General features: G+C 42.3%; 1 protein-coding gene across 1 annotated transcript; it reads left to right on the forward strand.

Moving 5' to 3' along the window:
* The first annotated feature begins 1,073 nt into the window (after nucleotides 1–1,073).
* si:dkey-112e17.1 (uncharacterized) lies at nucleotides 1,074–21,421 on the forward strand. Its single transcript, XM_053420278.1, has 7 exons — nucleotides 1,074–1,202; nucleotides 9,587–10,560; nucleotides 14,514–14,565; nucleotides 15,632–15,755; nucleotides 16,990–17,132; nucleotides 20,208–20,450; nucleotides 20,714–21,421. Exons 1-7 carry the CDS (start codon nucleotides 1,122–1,124, stop codon nucleotides 21,419–21,421), a joined length of 2,325 nt encoding a protein of 774 aa, XP_053276253.1. The 5' UTR covers nucleotides 1,074–1,121.
* Nucleotides 21,422–22,328: the final 907 nt, after the last annotated feature.

Here is a 22,328-nt window from a genome sequence, read left to right on the forward strand (position 1 = left end):
GTTCGGATCCCGGAAGGTTTCACTAGAATGAAATAGCTCACACAATCAAGTTAATGATTTGGAATCGGAACTATACAACTTGCATATTAACATTTGATTATCAAATAAACATTTAAAAAATCAAATCAATCCGGTACAGGATGTTTCAAAACTATGGACGCCCCCACACACAAAACCTTGGGCCAAACCCTTATATTTTTTAAACAAACAAACAAGAAACAGGCACATTTCTTATGAAGCTCTGAACAAAATATAAATGTATGTGCATTAAAAGTTTTAATGCACATACTTAAATTTTTTAGTTTTTAGTACACTCAACATCTTATGAGGGGCCACTTAGGGGTTCAGTATCTTGCCAAGGACACTTCAGCATGCAGATGGGGAAGAGTGGGGTTTGAACTGGCAACCTTCATGTTGGAGAACGCCCACTCTACCCCCTTGGCCACACCGCCAATAATCCAGCCACTGTGAAATGTTGTCATTCAATGTTTTCATTTTTTATGGCTCAGCTTTTCTTAAGGCGTACACATATATATTTTTTTCTGTCTTTGCTGTCTATTATGTCTAGTTGTGTTAAAGGTTCAGTGTGTATAATTTAATGAGCATCTAGTGGTGAAGTTGCATATTGCAGCCGAACAACCCTCACCTCACACTCCCCTTCCAACTATGACAGAACCTGTGGTCGCCTTCATTTGTCATAAAAACTCAAAAGGTTTTTCCAGTTTGGACTAATGTAAGAATAACACGGTGGCCTCCATAGAGAGGAGCTGCTCCCGATGTAAATATAAAGTATCTAAATATAAAGTGTCCATTCTAGAGTAAAGAAAACAATAATTTATACAATTAAGATGAAACACAGAATTGAAAACATTATTAGGATTGTTTTATAATCAATTTCTGCCAATAGATCCTTTTCATCTAAATCTTACACACGTTGACACTTTGAAGAGAAGCATGTATAGGTTGGGCTGAGGTGGAGACCAGCAGAGTTTGGAGCTCGGTTCTGATCCTGAGCTCCAGTTCGCCCATGACCCCGATGGAAGCGCGCTCCCGACACTTCAGGTGAATGAGAGGGAAGCGGGGCCGCGGGTGTGGACAGTGTGCGGGACGACCGGAGGAAGATGACTTGTGTCACGTCGCTCGTGCCGCATGTCTTCATCACCACGTATCTACTCTTCGTCATGGGCAGCGTTGCACAGAAAGTAAGTGAGCATTTGGTCCCATAATTCACAAGCTTTTACCTCCAGCACAGTGCGCGCGTGTGTGTGTGGGAGCCGTGCTCACTTTACTGGAGAGAACCGAGCCCCGGACTCCGATAGGAAATCCTGTCATTGAACTATTGTTTGCTCCTCGGCAAACATTATGACCCCAATGGACACTAAGCAAGTTATTTTAAGAAAAATTATCTACCAACGTTTACTTCGGCATATATTTTCAACAACAACACAAGACTCGTATCTACTACTTTTGAATTTAAATCTACTTCGCCTGCTCTGTCCACGTTGTCGCGCTGCCAAAAGCACCGTAGTAGACTGTAGTGGGAAGCGTTTCGTAGTGTGAGACAATTTCCTAAAGTTGAGTTTTAAATCCTTGTAATGCATTTTGTTTGGTCAAATATGCGCCGACCTCACTGGAATACCATTGTTTTTCTAAACTCCTCTCATGGCTAGTATTTCAACTGAGAGAAATGTGGTAGATGGCGATGATCTTAAAATGTACACTTTTTTACATTGGGTTTTGCGATCACTTTTGTCGATAACATGATGGCACGTAGCGCATCATTCCCCAAAGCGCGAGTGGCTGCTGCCGCTGAATTTGTTAAACTGTATTTAATTACTAGGATGTTGAAATTGTCATGCAGTCAGTGTGTGTACAAAACATTCAGCCGACACATCCGCCTCATATACCCCGCACACTGCTGTAGATTCAGATGCTGTTTCAAACTTCTTCTAGACTTTTATTAGAATATTCCACGTGTTTTTTATCAGCCAAAAACTTTCAAAACTTGAAAAAAACAAAACCCTGCAACAGGAGCCACTGCCAGACTTCTGTCTGCTTTGCGTCTTACCGACTGACTTTCGTGCACCTCTGCCATTCACAACAAAACCCTGCAAGTCTTGGGCAATATTTCAAAATGGACAAACTTGGAATGTGGCACATTTGATCCTCTGGGGCCTTCAGATGGATGTTTTGATGGCACAGGCATGTTTTGATGTTGTGCACTTCACAGACTTGGAGAATGGCATGCAGAGTCCGAACTGCAGAAATGAGAACCACATTGAGAGCGTGTTAACCTTATGTTGCTCTTCTCATACTCACTGAGGCAGATTCCCAAGCTCTGACTCTTGGCGTTGCAAGGTGTTCACAAGCGAGAGTTTATGTCTCTAATCAACGTGACACAAAACAGTCAGGGGTTGTGTTTTCCTTTCAGTTATAGGCTGTCACTCACGCTTGACATGTTTTGGCTTCTACTAAAGCTCCTTCCAGGCCAACGAGTCTCTGGTTGAAGCCTGTAGGTTGTTCTGATGTCATAACTTGAGGTGTCATTCTGTAGTTTGGTGTATGTGGATACCTGAACCAGAAAAAGACACTGCACGTGACTGAGGATGACGGGACTTGTTGATGCACATTGCCAGTAGCCTGGAACAGTCATGTTTACACAGACAGGGGCATGGCTGGGCCTTGACACTCGCACTTGAAGAAAAGAACTGTGATCTCTCACTGCTCAGAAAATATACACTTTACTCTATATATACAATCTTTAATCTGATGGACTTGTTAAAATGAAAGAGATGAATGCTTCCTATTTTATTTGCCCCCCCCCCCCCCCCTGCCAAATTTGTCAGGCATTGTAGATAAAGTACCCAGATTTGAAATTGTGTCACCCTCTCAGTGATCCCATAGTTTGTGTGATGCGACTTCATTTTCCCATGTGTAACAGTGGCTGCTGTCATAACACAAAATGATTACCGCTGGCAATGGGACATGCACACAAGCGTTGACAGCCAGGAGAATCTCTGTGGCTTCCACCTGTCAAGAGCTGTCCTCTTCCGCTTGCGGACAACAACAGTTCAGCACAGTTCTTAGAGCTAGACAACAAAAGCCCTTGGTATATTGAATTGTCAGCCTCCCCAGCTTTAGTTCCTGTGTGCATAGGGTGCTCACTATCTTTGCAATTATCTGCCTGAGGGGGCACGGTAAATGATGGCTTTGTCCTCCGCTCCCCATTTGTATTAAGTTGATTTTTGGAACAGCATAAACAAGCTTGGAATTTACTCTATCCCCCTCAGAAAAAAATGGGAGGCATCCAAGTCTGTTGGTCCACAATTCAGCGCTGTGGACAAGTGCATTTGATCCCTGCTTTGTTGCCCGGCTCCGTCTTTCGCAAGGTTTTTATTTGGGATGGAAAGAGGGGACATTCATCTCTAATTGAACCGAGGGGTCGGACCCCGTGGAACTGTGAACTCCCTCATTCCTCCCATGAGTTATATCACAACAGATGCACAGAGCCTGTCAACAGATAAACATATCACAAAGTCTGTGAGCTGTGATGGGAAGGCAGTGTGTTCCTGTGCTGCAGATACAGTTGATTGTTCAGTATAAAACAAATTAATTTGAAATACTTTTTGGAAAAGCTAAAAGCTCAATAGCTGCATAGCTGCATTTGTTTTACTTTTCTCTTAGAAGTTGTTACAGCTCCGTCATGTTCAGACCAATACAAAAAGTACATTATATAAAGCACCTGCTATATTAGATGATGATGGTTTGCTGAGTCACAATTTACGAGCTAGGATCTAAAATCCTTTTATTCTGAAAATGTTTTAGCCATTGCTGGTTGGTGCCTATCTGGCATTAACATTACATTACACTACCCCGCTTAAAATTTTTAAAGACTATTAATGGATTTGTTTAAAACCATGAAAGGTTTAAAATATATTTCCAGAATCCTTCCCTTTCAGACAATATTTTCAAGCAAATATTTTCTAACCGAATCAAAAAAGTGCATACATGCTCTGTGCATTGTGAATTAGCATTTTACTATCACTTATGTTTGTCTCTATTTATTTGTAGTTGTGTCTTGTGTTGAAAAAAAAATTAGAAAAGAAGATTTTGAGGTTTCTGGATTGGAAACAAAGAAACAAATTAAAAGAATAAAGTCAGTTTAATTGCCTATAGTTGACAGAATAGTACAGTCTTTGCAGATATATCAGTATATTACGATTATTTGAAGTAATTTTATTTTAAAAGATCACACTATCTTTTCATACACAATTCTAATAAACTAATGAAAACTTTACATGAAAAACCTGACATGTGAAGAAAAGAGCAAAGTCACTTCATTTCAGGGTTTACCTTACAGAGGGGATTTTATTGCTTTGACAACAATTGTCACAACCTACTGTTGTACAGAGGTCACCAGTGTTGCTTGAGTTTATATTAAAAAAAGATTAGCTTATCTGGCAGTTTTGATTCTGTGGTTCACTTGGAAATGTTATTGTATCCATTCAGACCATTTAGATTGATTGCAGTTACTCAGCACAGTGCATCCGAGTCTACACGATAGGGCTTCTCATTGAGGTGCTGCCCAAAGACTAATTATCATGGATGCGTTCACTGGACCACATTCCAAAATCTGGAAATGATTTCACCAAACTGGTTGAAACCACCCTGAAGATAAGGTCATTCCACAGGCCTGCTTTAGCAGCTACCACAGCAACAGCATCTCTTTTAGAGGAAATATGTTAATAGCTTTTACACCACAAACATGAAAGCAAGAGCAGTTTGCCCACCCACTAACATATCTGTGTGAGTGTGAGGACCGAAGTGGTAATAATTTCCTGTGTTGCGTGTTTTCATGTAGGGCAACTCCGAGGTTCCCATGATGGCTCTGTACATAAAATGTAGATCAAACATGCTTGGGCTCAAAGAGGCCTTTCATAAGTCACACATGATGCACGATGGCGGAAATGTGCTGAGCCAGCCCAACAGTGGCCAACAAGTGAGACCCTAGACATGCCGGGGCTTAATCACGCTGCCACGCCAGTTGTTTGTAAACTCACTCGGGCTCGAACGTGCAGCCACTGACGTGAGCCCACCAGGAGGGGTGTTGATATCACAGGGGGAGATAACGTGATAGAGCCCGGAATCGAGTATCAGTGGCTTTTCCCAGCTGTGGAGAGTGACCTTAAGGAGCTTCTGTGCATTTGGAGGGGGCTGTAGATAAACAAAAACTCATGTTGCAATGATCTTGCACAGAGTGAGTTCCAGTCTGTTGCTTTTTTACCTGAAAAGCTGTCTTTGTGATTGATATATACAGTATAAAGGAAATCTGTGTATGTTAACCAGATTTAACATCGGGCTGGGTGATATGGCCAAAAATTATATCAAATGGAAAATTTTAAATATCAGTCGTTATCGATAATGGATCAACGGATTTTCTCTTCTTTATGAGCAGCGAATGAAAAACACTTGATTTTACGAGTCTTAGGTCTTAGATCAATTATGTGTTATATCTTTTCACTGGGCTTGAAAATGCACAATCAATATATCAATAAATTTTGTATTTTTGTTATATTGCTATTTATGAAAATTATATTGCAACGTTTATTGATATTGTTTTAGAGCCCAGTCCTAACGGATCAGTATAGCTCATGGGGAGGTCACTAATCTTTGCTGCACTCTGTTTACCCTGAGCGGTCCTTTTGTACAGTGTGTGAGGTCTTGTGTGTGAGCAGCTCCGTGTTAACTGCATTACCTTGTAAGATGTTTGTGTCTCTCAGGGAAATTCCTTATGTTTGCTGCACTTTGAGAAGACCCCCCCTGAAGCCTGTGTTTATTCTAACTTAATAAGTGACACTTCTAGTCCAGTTCAACTCAAATAGCTCCAGCTTTTATTTGATTTGTGATTAATTTTGCCTCATGCCAGTGATTTCAGCATTCTCTTTTTATCATGAAGCTGTAGGGATGAATGTCTTGCCGCGTGATTTTCTCTATTAAATGTTTCTAAATGTTAGGTCTTTGAAACTGGAAATCAAACCAAACTACTTGGTTAAATAAAAAATAGATAATTGTGAAATTAGACTCAGGCTACATTCTATGACCACAAAGCCCTCAGACTAGATGTTGATATTGGTCCTGATCTGAAAGATTAGAGTGCGATTGTAATGCATCCTGAGTGGACTGCCGCTGCCCGGGCGCTAGCCTGTGAAGCAGTGTCACTTTTCTTCTCCAGTAAACAGGGCTGGTGAGGATTCCTGCCCCCTTTTTAGGGGCCCGCCTGCCTGTTTATGAGCCAGTCCTGAGCTGTTTGTGCATGGGAGGCGGAGTGCGTGCGTGCGTGCATGTGTGTATGTGTGTGTGGTACTTCAGTAGAAGCCTGCTCGTGTTGCAGAGTTTTCAAAGGGTTGTCGTCAGCTGGGGCGGTTTTAAAATGTCCATGTTAGTGTGAAACTTTACGTCAGACTGCACACATTACTTTTGTCAAATAAACGTTTCTAGAGCTTTAATTCCATGCTCAAATACGCAATGAAAACAGAAAAGTTAAATTTTTCTTTTGGTTTATATCTACCCAGAATACGTGGAGTGCAATTAAAATAATTTCTGTAACAATAAAGTGTTCTGACAAACAATACTCTTATATAATGGCACATATAATATAATGGTGACGTATAAACAGCTCAGCTCCACAACATCAGTCAGCAGACGTAAAGTTGCCTCTGTGCTAATTAGACAGACGTATGAATCGTGGAATGTGATTGAAACACATTTTTTAAAGGATGTACTAATGCAAAGTGAAAACAAAAGAACAAAACCATTTGTCAGGGGCCTCTTGGTAATGACAGGAGCTGGTCTGATGTTTCACTGAACAAGTCATTTCAGACAATTATGTGCTCAGTGGATCTACTTCTGTCCAGGGGAGCCCCTGTCACTGGCACAACTGGGGCACAATAACCAGCAGGCTCTTATGTAAACTTTCAACTTGCTTTGTACTTATGAGCATCACTTCATTAAAATATGATCTGCCTTCCCCCTTTTGTGGAGTGGCTCACCAATATGGCGCTGAGGCCCAATTGTTTCGCCATGAGAAAAGGCATCCTTAAATAATTAGCGGCCTGCCAGTGGAGCGGCCTGTGATGTAACAGAACTGAGATGTTAGGCATTATAAGAATGTCCCATTTCCATTCGACACTGTGGCACTTTGGGGCCCTTTAATGTGTAGTCTAGCATGCATATCCCACAGGGGACCTCCCGGCTGCCCCATCTCGGTGGGAGTGGTGACACAGTCTCTGTCCGTGACACAGTTCTCTTTCATCAAATGCAGGATTCACATCGCACAGGAGACCACTATTGATTTATAGATGAGCATTATTTGCAACATTTTTTTAGTTTTTACATTTTCAAAGTTTAAGAGATTTGTTCATTTTAGGGTTAAAAAGGATCAAAATATATGAGGGAAGGCCAGCACCAGGATGAATAAATATACATCTATTCACCGCTGGTTATTTTTGTCCTAAAAGGGGGACACACTGTCCTTCCCTTCCCCCTGTTATGCCCCCATATTGTGAAGTGGTTCCCCTCATTGCGTAACCTCGCCGCAAACACTGCAAACCCCAAATCAGCTTATTCGCTCTAACCTCTCCTGAACAGGAATGGCATTTGGCCCGTTCAAATGTCAACCACGTAATTCTTTGCTGGAGCACATTAATTTCTAGTAAGTGTGTGGGCAGTGCAAGTGTAGCATATAATGCACGCCCTGAATAAAACCTACACAGAGAGGGCAGGTGGAAAGACGGACAGGGAGAGTTAAAACATTACAGATTTAGTTTTTTCTTGGTTCTGCTGACTGAGGCTGACTATTACCGACTTTAAGACAGTGAGAGAGTGCAAGTATGAGGCTGAATGAATCACACAGCTCAAACTTTTTACGGATTTGAAAGAGTAATGAAATAGAAGAACTAAATGTGGTGGCTAGAGTTGATTCTGTGGCTGGACGTCGTTGCATGGAAAACACTGGGTACTGTAAATTAGCCACATCTGTCACCTCAGCTCTGTGCATGTTACTCTGTGATTTGTCCATGTGCAGTGGTGTTTGGTACATTTTTCAGCAGCTTGTTCTAACATCAAACCTATTCTCAGAATGCTGTCTGCACAGAAGCATTTAATGTTTACCTGGAATTTAACCAACATTTAAACCCAGTATTTTGTTCCCCTGACTGCTTGCACATGTTGCCTTTCTTCCTAGGTTTTGCACAAGGAATGCCATCTTTCCGAATCACAGCGTAAAATCTGGACTGTTGAGGTTATAGATGAGATGTTAAACTCTGCAAAACATGTACTTAAATTGGTCATCATGTTATTATCTTATCATATAACATTTTTGAGAGAAGTTGGTAAATTTGAATGCGCTTTGATCTTATGAGATCAAAATAACTCATTTGATGACACCGATGTGTGTAACACCCAACGACACATACACACACGCACACATTACTTCTTCAGTTACCCAGGTCCTGCTGCCCTTCTTCCCCTCCCACGTGTCTGTGTAATGTGCTGAAGCCTGGCTGTGACAATGTCAGCTCTATCCACTATGGAGAGGACTTTTGGTTTGATTGTGATGACCTGAGGTCAGAGCGAGTGCTCCTCACTTCCAGTCATGATTGTAAATTCTATGTAGATTTGGCTACTTAAATTATACTACCTGGCTTTTGATGAATGTATTCATATGGGGATAGATGGTCTATGGAGCAATCAGAGGGCCTGTCCGGCTCCACAGACTTAAGCTTTCGTTGTACCCCCCCCATCAAAATTGCATTCTCAAAGTGATCTCCTATGCTTTAAACCCAGTCCAGACAACAAGTGTTGCCTGCGGGTGTTGGTGTGTTACCTGTTTGTCATGGGGGTCTGCCAGTCTGCCAGTCATTCCCACAGTCAAGAACTGAGGCCAACAGGAAAGCTCCTAAACACGCAGGCCCCCTACAAAGGTCTGGTCCCCAGCTCCCTGACCGAGCCACACATCTGCCGCTGCTTAGGGCCTAAGTCCCCCTAACATCCCTGCACACCTGGGAAAAATTATTGCCAGCATGTTTGAAGAAATACCCTCCTGAGGGTTACCCAAGCAGGCAATAGAGGCAAAACACAGGCTTTGATATAAGGGCAGAACAGCAGGGTTGAACAGTTCAGTTGCAAGCCGGTTTATGTCGAGTTGGGTTTGCTGATATTTGCTGATAGTTACCATGGTTGTTGGTACTTTTGTAACAGAAAGTTCTTGACGTAGTGACCATTATCTGACTGGTCTCTGAATTAAGGGAGAGTGCAATATGATACCAACAGAACACTATTAGACATAATGCCAAAGAATAACCTGAATACTAGCTTGGGTGGCACCTATGTGAATCAAAAGCCCTCACCTTGGCACTGCTTCCTGTGCTCAACCTGTTGAGCTGTGTGAGTCATGTTAATTGTCACTCTGAGAAAGGGTGTCATTAAACGACTGATATACAAGAATGTACGATGCTTAGTGGAAATTATGTCTTAAAAGCAGCTTTAGATTTGTGACACAACTGACTTATTATAATTCACTTTGCAGGTGTACTTTGACTGTGGTGCCAAGGTGGATGTGGTGGACGTCCAAGGCCTCATTCTGTCTCCTGGCTTCCCCTACAACTACTCCTCTGGGACACACTGTGTGTGGCTCTTCATTGTACCTGTTGATTACCAGCTTATCCTGGAAATATTTGACTTTGATGTGTTTGAGAGCCATGACTCTGCAGCACAATACTCAGCCTTCTCTAATTTTGAAGAGGAAGAAGCAGATGAAGAGGCGAGTGTCACCCCTGGCAGCTTTGCGGTATATGAAACTTCATCGCCAGCTAAAGATCCTTTGCTTCAGAGTGAAGGAGATGTCACAAAGACTCAACAGTCCTCCCAAGATAGCGAGGACAAGCAAGTAGTGGTCCAGGAACAGTCCACAAAGATGGAAATTACCAAAGTCTCAAATTCTGCCAAAAGATCTGCAGATGCCTCCTCTGGCTTATCTTCAGCACCTCCTTCCTCTCTCCTCTTACCTGGGGCTGTGCCTTCAAGAGACAAGATCGTTAACTCCGCTTCCTTGTCTCACCTTAGGGGAGACCCCAACCCAAGTTCTAACCCAAGCACAGTTGTGGAGGAGACCACCCTTGCCTCACCACACACCACTGACACTCCAGCTGTGAGTCCTGAAACGCAGCAGTCAGTGCTTGACGCCTGCCCTCATGATGTCCTCTACATCTCAGACCTCATCACCTTTTCGTCCAGGTTCTGTGGGTCCAACCGCCCTCCCAGCAACCAGCTGGTTTTCGGCTCCAACCAGGAGATGGTGGAGGTCATCATGGAGCTTATCACTACAACACACTGGGGCCGTGGCTTTGCTCTGCTCTTCCAGTACCACAACCTGACTGAGCCAGGAGGGGACCTCCGTGCCTCTGCTCCTACAGCCAGCAAGGTAGACTCTCTGCTGGCTGCTGTGAGCGGAGCTGCCTTCTTCGCTCTGATACTTACAAGTGCCCTCTGCATCATTTTCAGGTAACAGAAGTCCATTAACTTTATTAGGAAAGCAAAGAATTCACAAAATAACACAGCGAGACTGTATCAAAGCCAGTTTAATTCAATAGTTTTTGATTGACTTCTATCAGCCCTTAATGAATAGCAACAACACTATGATGTCTCTGGAATTGTGCTGCCTGGTTGGTATTTTCTCCAGAAAATAGTACAAACTTGAAAGTAATTTTAAAAGCCAGAAATCAGCCACCATGTGTTGATCATGAATATCAACACATACTATGTTATGCTCATTTATGAGCATTTAAAAAAAACATTTTTTTTTTACAAACAAATCCTAGTGACTTAGATTGTTGTCCGACTTATCCTCTATTGCCACCAGCAAGTTGATGCTGTTGCCTATGTGTGTTTGTAAAACTCTCAGATGATGAAGACGAAAACTGGGAGGAGTCTTCAAAGATTCCAGCTGACAAGCCATAATCATTATTTAATGATCTTTCACATATTCCCACCAGTAGTTTATTTTCTCCTTCTCCTGGGAACATTTTCAGCATCTCCTTGATGACCACTACTTAAAAAAATTCCTGTTCACTGGAAGATATTTCCTGATTAGTTTTGTGAACTGTATTTAAAAAATAATTAGCATCATATGAATTCTTGAAGTATGGCCAGAAACATGTCTAGTTAGCTCGCAGTGACTGCATCATTCGACTACCAAATTCTAACATGATCATTCATGATTCCAAATGAATGTTTTTGCCAGATATATATATATAGTATGTAGTTACTGATGTATTGTGTTCATAAGAATGAAACAGACATGATGTCACACTTAGGCCACTAAAATATATTCCACTCATCCTTGAGGGTTAGGGTTAGATATTAGAGAAATTCCCAAAAAATATTCCTGAGATGTCAAATTCTCGAGGGAAAGGGAAAGACATTAGTTCATAGTGACAGTACCTTTGGACTTTTGACCACTAGAATGTAATGAGTAAATCTAAATTTGATCTACACAACCAGTGCCTGTATATAAAGATGGCTGATGCCTCTCCACATCCTCCCACTGTGCAATAATGAAGCCAAAATATCCCAGAAACAGGGTTTGCTGTAGTGCTTAAATTTGCAATTTGTCAATATCAGCTGTTAATCATGACATATCACCACATATTTGTCTATTATCTAAATAAAACTTAAAAATGTACACATGAATCCGGCTGGTATGAACTCTCTTAAATTAAGAAAATACAATATTCATTTAAAACATTTAATTAAAGGTGTATTGCATTTGTTTTTATTATTATTCAAATTCAATGAACAGCAGGAAAAAATATCAATAACAGATTATTCCTTCAGTAATTCACCATTCTATTGGGGCTCCTCAGGGAAAAAACAGTCCTTGCAGGTGAGAGACTACAATCATCAATCAGCCCATTGTCTTCTCCACATGTTTGGTGAAATGGCTGCAGACCACAGGAAAGACACTTTTCTGTGTTTTTTGACTCAATCCCTGTCAGAGAGAGCTAACTGATAATATGATAGTTAGCTAACCAGTTTAAACAGACAGGGACCGACTGTGTCTACCATTAACTCCTGTCTGACACCTGCAGACCATATGCTAAATTGTTTTAGTTTAGTAAATGCATATCTCCCACATAGAGAACTTAAATGTCTGTCTCAGACTGTCCCACATTATTATCAGATTTGATAAAGTGGGACAACTAAAAAATGTTACAAAAAATTATAACCATTTAAAAAAAACTCAAGGTGTATTATTTTGCTTGAATACATCACACACTTAATTTGATTACAATTAGAAGCATTGTATTATTTTTGTCCTTAACATTAATGTTACATTTGCCCGGCCCCTTTCTGTGACATCACCCCCATGAAGTCATGTGATTTCAGTCACATGATGTCCATGCTAACCTATAGTAATAGTCCTGTGGACCAGAATCAGTTTGAACAGGAAATAAACAGAGTGAAGCTTATGTGTCCCACATAACCCAATGTCCCAGATTACCCAAATTCACCTCTACAGTCATTGAACCCAAACAATGAAGGCAATGGGCACTAGCCAATCAGAGGCAGAGTAGGGGTGGGCTTTTCATCCACCTTTGGTGGGGGAAAAAACCATGAGAACCACTTTGAGCATGTCAGCATTTAGCTTGAAGCACGACTGTGGCAAATCACCGCCTCAGAGAGCCGCTGCAAACTCTTCGTCTTGTTAAAATGCTCCGGATCTGTTTTTCTCAGATAAATCTAATATCCTAATTCACAGGTCTTATCTTTGAATTCTCCTCAATGAAAATGGGCTGGTGCGTCAGTTACCTAAATGCAACACACACACACACACACACACACACACACACACACACACACACACACACACACACACACACACACACACACACACAGTCGGAACATACGCAGTCTCTCCATTGTTATGTTGACTCAGCTGGAAGCCTTAGTCCCTGATGTGGTGACCCTCTGTGATTAGCTGGGTTTGGCTGCAACTGTGCGGCTTCCTTGATGTAGAGCCTTCTCACCGTACACAACGGGGCATTCAAGGTAGAGCACCTGGCTTTAATTCTTGCACACAAGAGGCTGCAAGAAAGTGAATGGGTGGAGAAATGGGGGGGGGGAAAGGGACAACAAGGAGAAATAAAACTCAGTGTGCGTTTTATACCGATAGCATTGTCATACAATCAAAAGGTGTAATTTACAAGCGGTTCCCTCTTTCATCAAAGGGGACAATGAACAGAAACTGAGGGGTTAACTTCGGAGGTTTGTAATACTATCTGTTCTTACGAGCTTTACCCAACTGATCCATATGGTCCTGGATCCAGGAAGGTTTACATTTGCAGACAAAATTCTAAACCCTCCTAATCTAAATATTTAGCTTTCTGTGAGAAGCACTCGGCTTTAACACGAAACGTGTGCATTTCTGTTCAGTGTCTCTGTCATGACACCACAGGGTCTCACTCTTAATGACGGGGAAATTGTAAACACGTGTTCAATAAAATGAAAGTGTAAGTAGCAAGAACAACAACACGAGTCATTCGGAAGCCAGGAAATGCGCTACCATGAAATAAATGAGCAGCCTGAGAAGTTTTTCCCTATTAATTTAAACGAGTTCACAGAAATCATCGGAAAAAGAGAGCTGTAGGCGAGATCCTGCAGGTTTAAAGCAGCAGTGAGATTAACTCCCGAGGTCCCCGCTGGTCAGAAAATGGCCAAAGGTGGATGAGAGTCACAGTGGGGGTTGCCGTCAGTCGAGCGGTGGCTGGTAATGAACTCATTCAGCTGTAACAGTAATTTTTAATAAGTGGGTACTTGCTCAAGTATTTCTGCATGGTTCACTGGTTCATATGGACTTAAGAACAGGGCAGAAGGCATGGACACACAGATAGAGTATTATATTTTTAACCCTAACTGCCACCATGAAGTAGGTAAATTGGTTTTATATCCTCAATTGTAAAATAATCTAATATCAATTTCCCCCCCAAGAAAAGTGACTCTATATATCACTTTTTGCTCCTTTAGACACAGTGTTGTAAGTGAATTATGGTCCACATTTTCTCTTAGGGGCAAAGAAATGACAGCAGTGCTTCCCCACAGGAAAAAACAATGCATAGCAATGACATCCAGTAACAACCACTGTGTGAACTGCTGGAGCTGTGGCGTGTGTGTGAATGCATCTTGCGCCATCATTCAACACCACAATAGAGCAACTATTGAGGGGGGAAATAGCCACAGGTATGCTGGAGCTATTATGAACTGGGTGAGGTGGTTACTGTCAGAAAGATCCCACTTCAGTACAGTCGTATTGGACAGTGTTCCATTTTACATTTCTGGTTAAACTGTCCAGCATGCTGCCAAAAAGGGGGATGCATTTTGAGGACATTCATAAAAGCTGACTATCAGATATGTGTGCAATTATAAACTGAATTGCTGCGGTGTTTCATGTTTTCCAGACCCAAACTGTGTCCGAAAAGAGCCAGCTCCTGCGCGTCCAGCAACTCCGAGGTACAGACGCTGCTGCCGTTCACCCATTCCTCCCATCTCTCTCACTCTGTGTCATCTCTACATGTCACTCCCTCTCCTCCCCTACCTGTCCTCTTCTCCGTATGTCTTTATTTGTCAGTCAGACATTCCTCTGAACACAGGGCTTTAGCTGTGATCACTGGACATTTCTTTTTAATATAGTTTGCTGCTCAAGCAAACATTGTCCGCTGCTGTAGCACCGCCTCTTCACTCCCCACAGAGCCGCACCACCTCAGGTTCACTTCGGGTCACACAAGTGTAAAACAAAGGAAGCGCTACATGATGATGACACAGGGAGGGGCAGGGGGGGGGTCTTTCTTTGCATATTAGATACAAGAATTTCCGTCGTGAAATCATTACATGAACATGAACATAACCTGCTGTTATTCAAAACCTTGACATTAACTTCAACGACGCTCTCAGACCGAGGATACATATTTTATAGATATATATATATATATATTACATCTCAAGTCTGTATATTAATGATATTGATATTTATAATGTATTAATGGATTGATTCAACAAGAAAAACGTTTATTTTAAGGGGAATCTCAAAAATGTTGCACACTTAGGTCTTTGGGAGTGATACTGTATAAGTGAAATAAGTTGTACAAAGCCTTTATGGCTACAGAGGAAGCTGTGTGAAGAGCTTCAAGTGATGTCACTTGGGTCAGCATCAGGTTTGTTTGAAGTAGTTTGAAAATGAAAAAATGATATATGCTTTTGTAGAAATAGTTTGGTTCAAAACAAAAAAAGCCTGATTCACAGCTATACTAGTATTTAATCATGTAAATACTTATGTACAATCGTCAAATGCGAAAAAAAAAAAATTGCGATTCCGATTTATACAAAATGTTCACCCTACATAAAATGAAAATAGAATAAAAAAAAATTGTGACTGTTGGGGGCGTTCTGTTAGCCTCCAACATGGTTATAAAGTTAATTCAACACCTGCCTGCATTAGTATTACTTCCGAGTGAACTCAAAAGACGATATGTGTGATTTGAAAGGTGGATAAGGTGAGTGGCACCGTGCTGTGTTGCAGGTGCCAGAGGGCGTCCATACCACAGGGGCTGAGGTCAGTGAGCTGCAACTGATGGCTGAGAATCAGACCAACCTGGGGACGACCACAGACCAGGGCAACAACAACGACAGCCCGCCACACACAGGTGAGGGGGACACACACACTGGCACTGGCACAGGCACAGACAAATGTTATTCCAAAGCTATAAATGTAAATGTTTCTGTACAGTGTTTGCTAAATTACCCAAATCCATAGTGTGGTTATTTATGTGCATGATAAGCATTCCCTAAGAGGCAGTGCAGCGAGCACAAAGCCCCACAGCCCATTACTGTGGATGTCAATCATTTTGATTTATATTGACCCTTTCAGGAATGATAATAATACCTTCAGGAATATAAATCTGCCATTAATTAGTTTCCTGGCGAGGCAAAGCTCTGTTAAGTTTTAGTGCACTCATTTAGAAATTGTTGCCTGGGGTTTGAGGGATGTTCCTCAATTCCTGTGCTGTTTTTGAGGAGGTGACCTTATTTTTAGTTTTCATTTTGCTGGTTTTCTCTGCTCATCCTAACCCTCTCTTTTTTTTATTTCATTTTTTTATTCCAAGCAAATAACCACAAGATTTTCAAATACAAAAAACAGTCGTACAGGAGTTTTCCAAGTAAAGATTGATCCAACACAGAGTTTAACACAAACTGGTTTTTAGGTTGAATCAATTTTCTCTCAGGTTATTAGTTTAAATGAAAAAGAATCTTAGGGCTCAGGGTGGGTCTGTAGGGTTGTCAATTGAAAGGAAAATTGCATTAGAGTAGCACACAGCCTTGATCCTGGAACAATCCAAAGCCCCCCCTCCCACCTCTCTCTCTCTCATTCTCTCTCCCTCAGTGGGACTGAACTCAGGCTGAGAGATTTGTGGGTTGTGGCATTTAACCCACAAAGCAGCCTGGGAGTAGTTTGAACAACAGGAGAACACAGCCCCCTCTCTGTGTGCCCGAGTCACGGTGTCAGGAGTTTACTCCAAAACATACAGTCCACAAAAAGGGAAGGAGCTGAGATGATTCAACTCTGCATGTTGTTTCACTGAACCACTTATACTTGGCTCTACAAGATCATCAGCTCCACTGCTTGTTTCTGAGCAGCTTGCAGCCCTTACTCAAAGCAGTATGCCATATGAAATTAATGGGGAAGTCTATGATAATGTACAAAATTTGAATCCACGCAAAGTTACACTCTTACCAGACTGGGGAAATGCAGCTTTTACTGAAAGCTCTGATCTCCAACTTTTTAACAATCAACGATACAGTCCAATAAATCCATTAAAAATAGCTTTGACAGTAATGTTTTCAATATATATCTTGTTTAATAGTTTTTCTGTTCTTTAGTCAGTGCTTCCATCGAGATTTCCCAGAATGCAGAGGTGGACCTTTCCTGCAGCGGGTTGACTGAACTCGACCTTGGTGCCGATGAGGTTTTCATTGTATCTTCAGCCCCCAGCCCAAGCAGGCTCCCCTTCTCACCTCACACGGTAAGAACCAGTTTCGTGCCTTTCACTGAGTTGGCATAAAAACCTGCCTGAAGGCAACATTAATAGTATTTAGACAGTATTGGCTGTAGAACAGTAAGATCACACCCATCAACATTTGCGTCAGTAAACAACTAAGAAAACTGGGTAAACCCCCCTAAAGTGACATTTTTTTAACAAATGCAGATGAATTATACTCCATGCACAGACCTGCATGGCCCTATGGATGCTCCCTGTGTTGGTCGGTTGATTCAGACAGAAATATCTAAAAATTTATCGATTGGATTAATGTGTAATTTTGTACATTCACAATTGTCTGTGGATTAACGTAACGACTGTAGCACCACCAGCAGGTCAACAATTTCACTTATTAATTTGAAAAGATCTACTTCATTCATTAGGACAATATCAGGACCAGACATCCATGGTTCTCAGATGATGTATCCTAATGACTGGTAACCATAGACTGTAAATAAACAGTTGGTAACCCTTACATTTTTAAATAGCACCACATTGTATTTTCCACTGGTTTTTACTTTGGTTTCGGATGACAACTTGAAAATAACTCCTGACCTTATGTGCAAATTTGCATTTTCGTATTTTGTAACAAATTAAAAATGTTGATCCCACTAATGTTAGTGCTAAACAGCATTTTCAATGTGAGCATGGTAGCATGCAGATGTTGGCATTAAGCTCAATGTGCTGTAGCTCACAGAGCTGTGAGCATAACTACAGCCTGCGAGTCTTAGTCTAGTCTCCTCACTCCAGGTCAGTTGGTAAAAAGCTTTAACACAACAGTATTCCTGACGCTTCACAGTGGACAGGGAAATTGTCTGTTTCATCTCAAGTCCAAACTCTGTGGGTGATCCCCTCACCCTGGGGAGATGACCCCTGAACCAATGAGCATCAGAGGTGACAGGGCATTCATTGCTCTGAATCGACGCAGTGTTCCTAATAAGACTGACACCATTTGTATTGGCGTACGCGTGGTACAGTGTAACGCTGCAGCTATGAGGACATTAATGAGAAAAGAGGATAATTAAAAGATGGGAGGAACACTGAAGAAGAAGCAAAGTTTTTTTTTTCTCTGCTCTCTTTTGTATTCTCTTGGAATAAGAGTTGGCATAAAACAGCTCTGGCAGCTTTTTGAAGGACTGGCAAGCTTTTCTGCAGCCTAGGCTAATGGAGTATTATCAACAGGGCCAGATTCCCAGCTCCGATTGTGTGTGTGTTTGTGTATCGGTGTGTGTCATGCACGCTTTGGCACACAGTGTGTGGTCTGCCTGTGTGTGTCCTCAATGCAGACATCCACGTAAATAACGTTTTAGAATGTTAAATGGGCTAGCAGTGGCAGAGGTCCTAGAAAATGGCCAAATGCATCTTCTCATTGTAATTGCCAGGTTAACTTTCTAGGTTAGCATGGTATATTCACATCACACATCCTCAAGTACTGTATTTATATGTGCATTAAGCCCAATTGAAAAACACTTGAGTTGAAAGGACCACTTGAACGAAAGCTGTAAAGCAATGAGAAGACTTAAGATGCTAAGATCGAGGGAACTCCTTGATGTCTGAAATTTATAGAGATTTAATTCATCTGTTAAGTTATTTTCTATGTCGAGATTCTCCATGGACCACAGATGGATTTCACACTCCATCTTTGGAGCCGCGGTTTGCAAGCGCCCATGTTGGGTGGCTGATTTTTCACCTCATTTGTCAATCCTTAATGTTGCCATTGTGTTTGTGGGGCTTTAGTGACCAAAAGAACATTTCATTTAAACCCCGAGCTAATTCTTGTCTAGACAAAGCTAGCTGCTAGTGACTCTTTGGGAGGGATTATCTGGACTCGCTCTGTGTCTGATGGGTGCAACCCCTAAAACCTTCCTCCTCCTCCCCTGGTCAACAGCAGCTGACCGATCAGGAAGGATAAAGTGGCCTTCGCTCATCTCACCTGTCGATCACAACTAACCTCCGGGTTTCACAAGCAAATGTGAATCTCAGCACAGCAAAATGTCCTCTTGCTTAATCGTTTGTTGTTCTCCTCATATGTTAAGTGTTGAGCATACACAACATTCAAAATACGGCTGAAACGGTTCCAAAGCCGGGCCGCTTTTCCCTTGACAGCTTTAATATACTTAATAAATGACGCCTGAGATTTGTACGTGAGCCACACATGCTCGGCTGGCTGGCTGCTCGACTGAGCGCGCCAAGCTAATCAGCACAGTTCCTTCTTGTTAATCCATTAATGAAGAACACAACACAATCTGTAGGCAGGCATTCAGGTGCGGGGCGGCAGTGGAGCAGGTGCAGATTGGCAGCCTGTCAGTTCCCCATGTCCCCGCGCTGAAGACAGGTTTGTTGCTCTAAGGGGAGTTGGGACTCTAATCGACGGCAGCTTCATTTACATGTTAAGAAACAACCAACACTTATATAATCAATTTCTGTCGTTTCTCAAAGCTTTTGTCTCTTGACTTGACAACTAAACTCACTCAGTCTCCTGTTGCCTGACAGAATCACCCATCTGTCTGTTTTCACAGTGAGATATTTCAGTGCCATTGTTACAATCTGAGTCCAGCTTTTCCATCTCTGCTCTGGACCAAAGATGGACGCGTGTTTGACCCAAACAAGAAGCCTCATTGACCCTCGTTGCTGCAGTGGAGTGCTTGTGCATTATTCACACTGATATGTGCACTACAAATGTGTTGTCGTCTTAATTACCTTCACCAAGGAGGTGATGTTTTCACCCCTGTTCATTTGTTTGTGAACAAGATTACACTAAAACAACTTAACAGATTTACACAAGACTTGGTGGACGGATGTGGCATGGGTCAGGGAAGAACTCATTAACTCCTGGTGCCGTTCCAAGACAAGTTTTTTCACTTATTTAACGTTTTCTCAAGATATAATTTCTAGATCTTTAAAGAAATAAATCAGGCACATGTAAGGAACTAATATCTATGAGTTTTTGACATTTTTTCAAAAACGAAACCCACAACAGCAACAACAACCCTCTATTAGTGCCCACTCCATAAGGGGTCTCATATTAGTTCTAATTTCCATGTATTCTGTGTCTCTTAGCAGCGGGAGAGGTTTCTGCGACACAGTGACACTGGTCCCAGCCCTGCAGGTGATTGGCCCTCGCTAGACTCCACCACCTCACCCACTAGTGCCAGTCCTGCCAGGGACGGTGGCAATGGCTGTGCCAGGCCGAGAGCCTGGAGCGTACGCACGTTCCAGGACTTCCTCCCTCCGCTGCCACAGCTGCATAAGAAGTGGTGCAGCTGGAACTCCACCAGTCCCTTCACCAAGCTCGTGGACAGCGTCAGTACTAGAAGCTTTGCTGTTTTCATACCCAGAGACTTTAATGACAACTTGTTAGAACTATTTGCTTGACCTAATGATCTCATAATTGCAATGTAGAAAGTTGAGGTTTTACATAATTGACAAACACTGGTATTATTGGCTTATTGAGAAAATTCAATGCAAGGAAGCCCCAATTCCTCTTATTACACATGTGCTCTTCCTTCTGTGACAATCAATATCAATTGTGAAAAACTGCAGCTGATAAACGGTTATCATTTCAGAATCCATCCAGTTTGACAGCCGACTGCAGGGGAGAAGACAGCAGGAAGGTCTTCTCCGACATTCACTTGGACCACAAGGTAGACACGAGCACCATCTCTGACTCATCCATCAGCAATGCCTCCTACCCGATGACACAGTCTGCCCAGCGGCAGCGGCGTCTCAGCTCCACCAGCAACCTGCGGCGCTCACGCTTCCCCGGCCCGTGCTTCGGCCTCCTCTCTGGTGCAGCAGACCCGGTGAAGGCCCCTGGGGCTCCTCAGTCCCAGGGATCACCCTCAGAGCCCAGCTCCGGATCATCTTCCTCCCCCCAGTGTCAGATGGAAGGCGGCCAGGCCATAAACAGGCGTGATTTCCCAGGCGAGGGTGATCACGTCAGCGTGCCGGTGTTTGCCATCTCTGAGGAGGAGGACCGGCAGCCTCTGGTCTCAGCTGAGCACCTGGATCAGACGTCCGTCTCTACTGTGATGAATGGACTGTCAGGGGGAGCGTACGAGGGGAAGCGGGCTGCAGCCGGAAGCACCAGCCACAGCCCGCAGAACCAGAGGGCCAGGCCTGAGTGGAGGCCATGGGGGAGCCAGGCATCAGGGGGGGTTGGTCCACTCCCTTCCAACACACCAGCCGCCATGACCGAGTCCAACACAGTCAGTGACCGCCCGCTGTGCCTCAGTCAGTCCACAGCGCTGTGCAGTGTGACCAACCAGATGTGACCAGGCGGTGAAAGAGGAGGAACTCTGTTAGTGCCACTTTGAAATGTATAACCCACTTCTTTAATTTCTGAAATCATCTTTTACAAAAATTACTACATATTCTTCTCACTTTAGGTACCTGTTTTTATAAAAGTTGTATTTGGACAAAGATGGAATACTATGCTGCTTACTATGTCAAGGTACTGACTGCTGATGTGTTATGTGCCGGAAAAATATGAATGATTGCAAACGTGAACATGAGTACTCCATAACCCCGTCCCAACTCTTAGGAGCACTTTTATACTAGATTTATTAACCAGTGGTTAGATACTCTTCGTTGACTTAATACTCCAACAGTTGCACTTTGATTTCAGTAGCTCATTCATTGCCCTGTGTCTAATTTCCTTATTTCTTTAATGTGCTTGTTCATGTGGTTCTTTAGCACAGGCTAATAAATGCGTATACAGTTATTATCCAAGGTGTTCTGCAGAGCATAGATCACACAATAATGTCAATGTTGCATCTGTGTATGTATACAGTATGTACTCCTGACTGAAACTGGATTATAAAAGGGAAATCAAAATAATGTAAAAGCATATATATATATATATATAGCACTAATCGAAATGTAGTATGAAGAGAAAAGTAGAAATCACAATAGTGTTAAAATTAATTATGAAATGTTAAGTTTTAATAAAGGCTGTGTAATCCAAATGTTTTATCCTTGATCTGATTCCTACCATCAGAAGGAACCTCAGACTTCAAAGAGGATCTTAGGAGTCGGACGTTAGATGAGTTTTTGGATCTGCACGCCCCACTCCAACATTGTCTTCGCGAGTAGTGGTAATACCAACAAACTAGAATAGCACTCAATAGACCTGTAAACCTCTAAAGACCCGTCTTCCCATAATTAAACCACATTTAAATT

This window comes from Pleuronectes platessa, chromosome 4 (assembly GCF_947347685.1).
Source record: "Pleuronectes platessa chromosome 4, fPlePla1.1, whole genome shotgun sequence".
In the NCBI taxonomy this organism is placed as follows: domain Eukaryota; kingdom Metazoa; phylum Chordata; class Actinopteri; order Pleuronectiformes; family Pleuronectidae; genus Pleuronectes; species Pleuronectes platessa.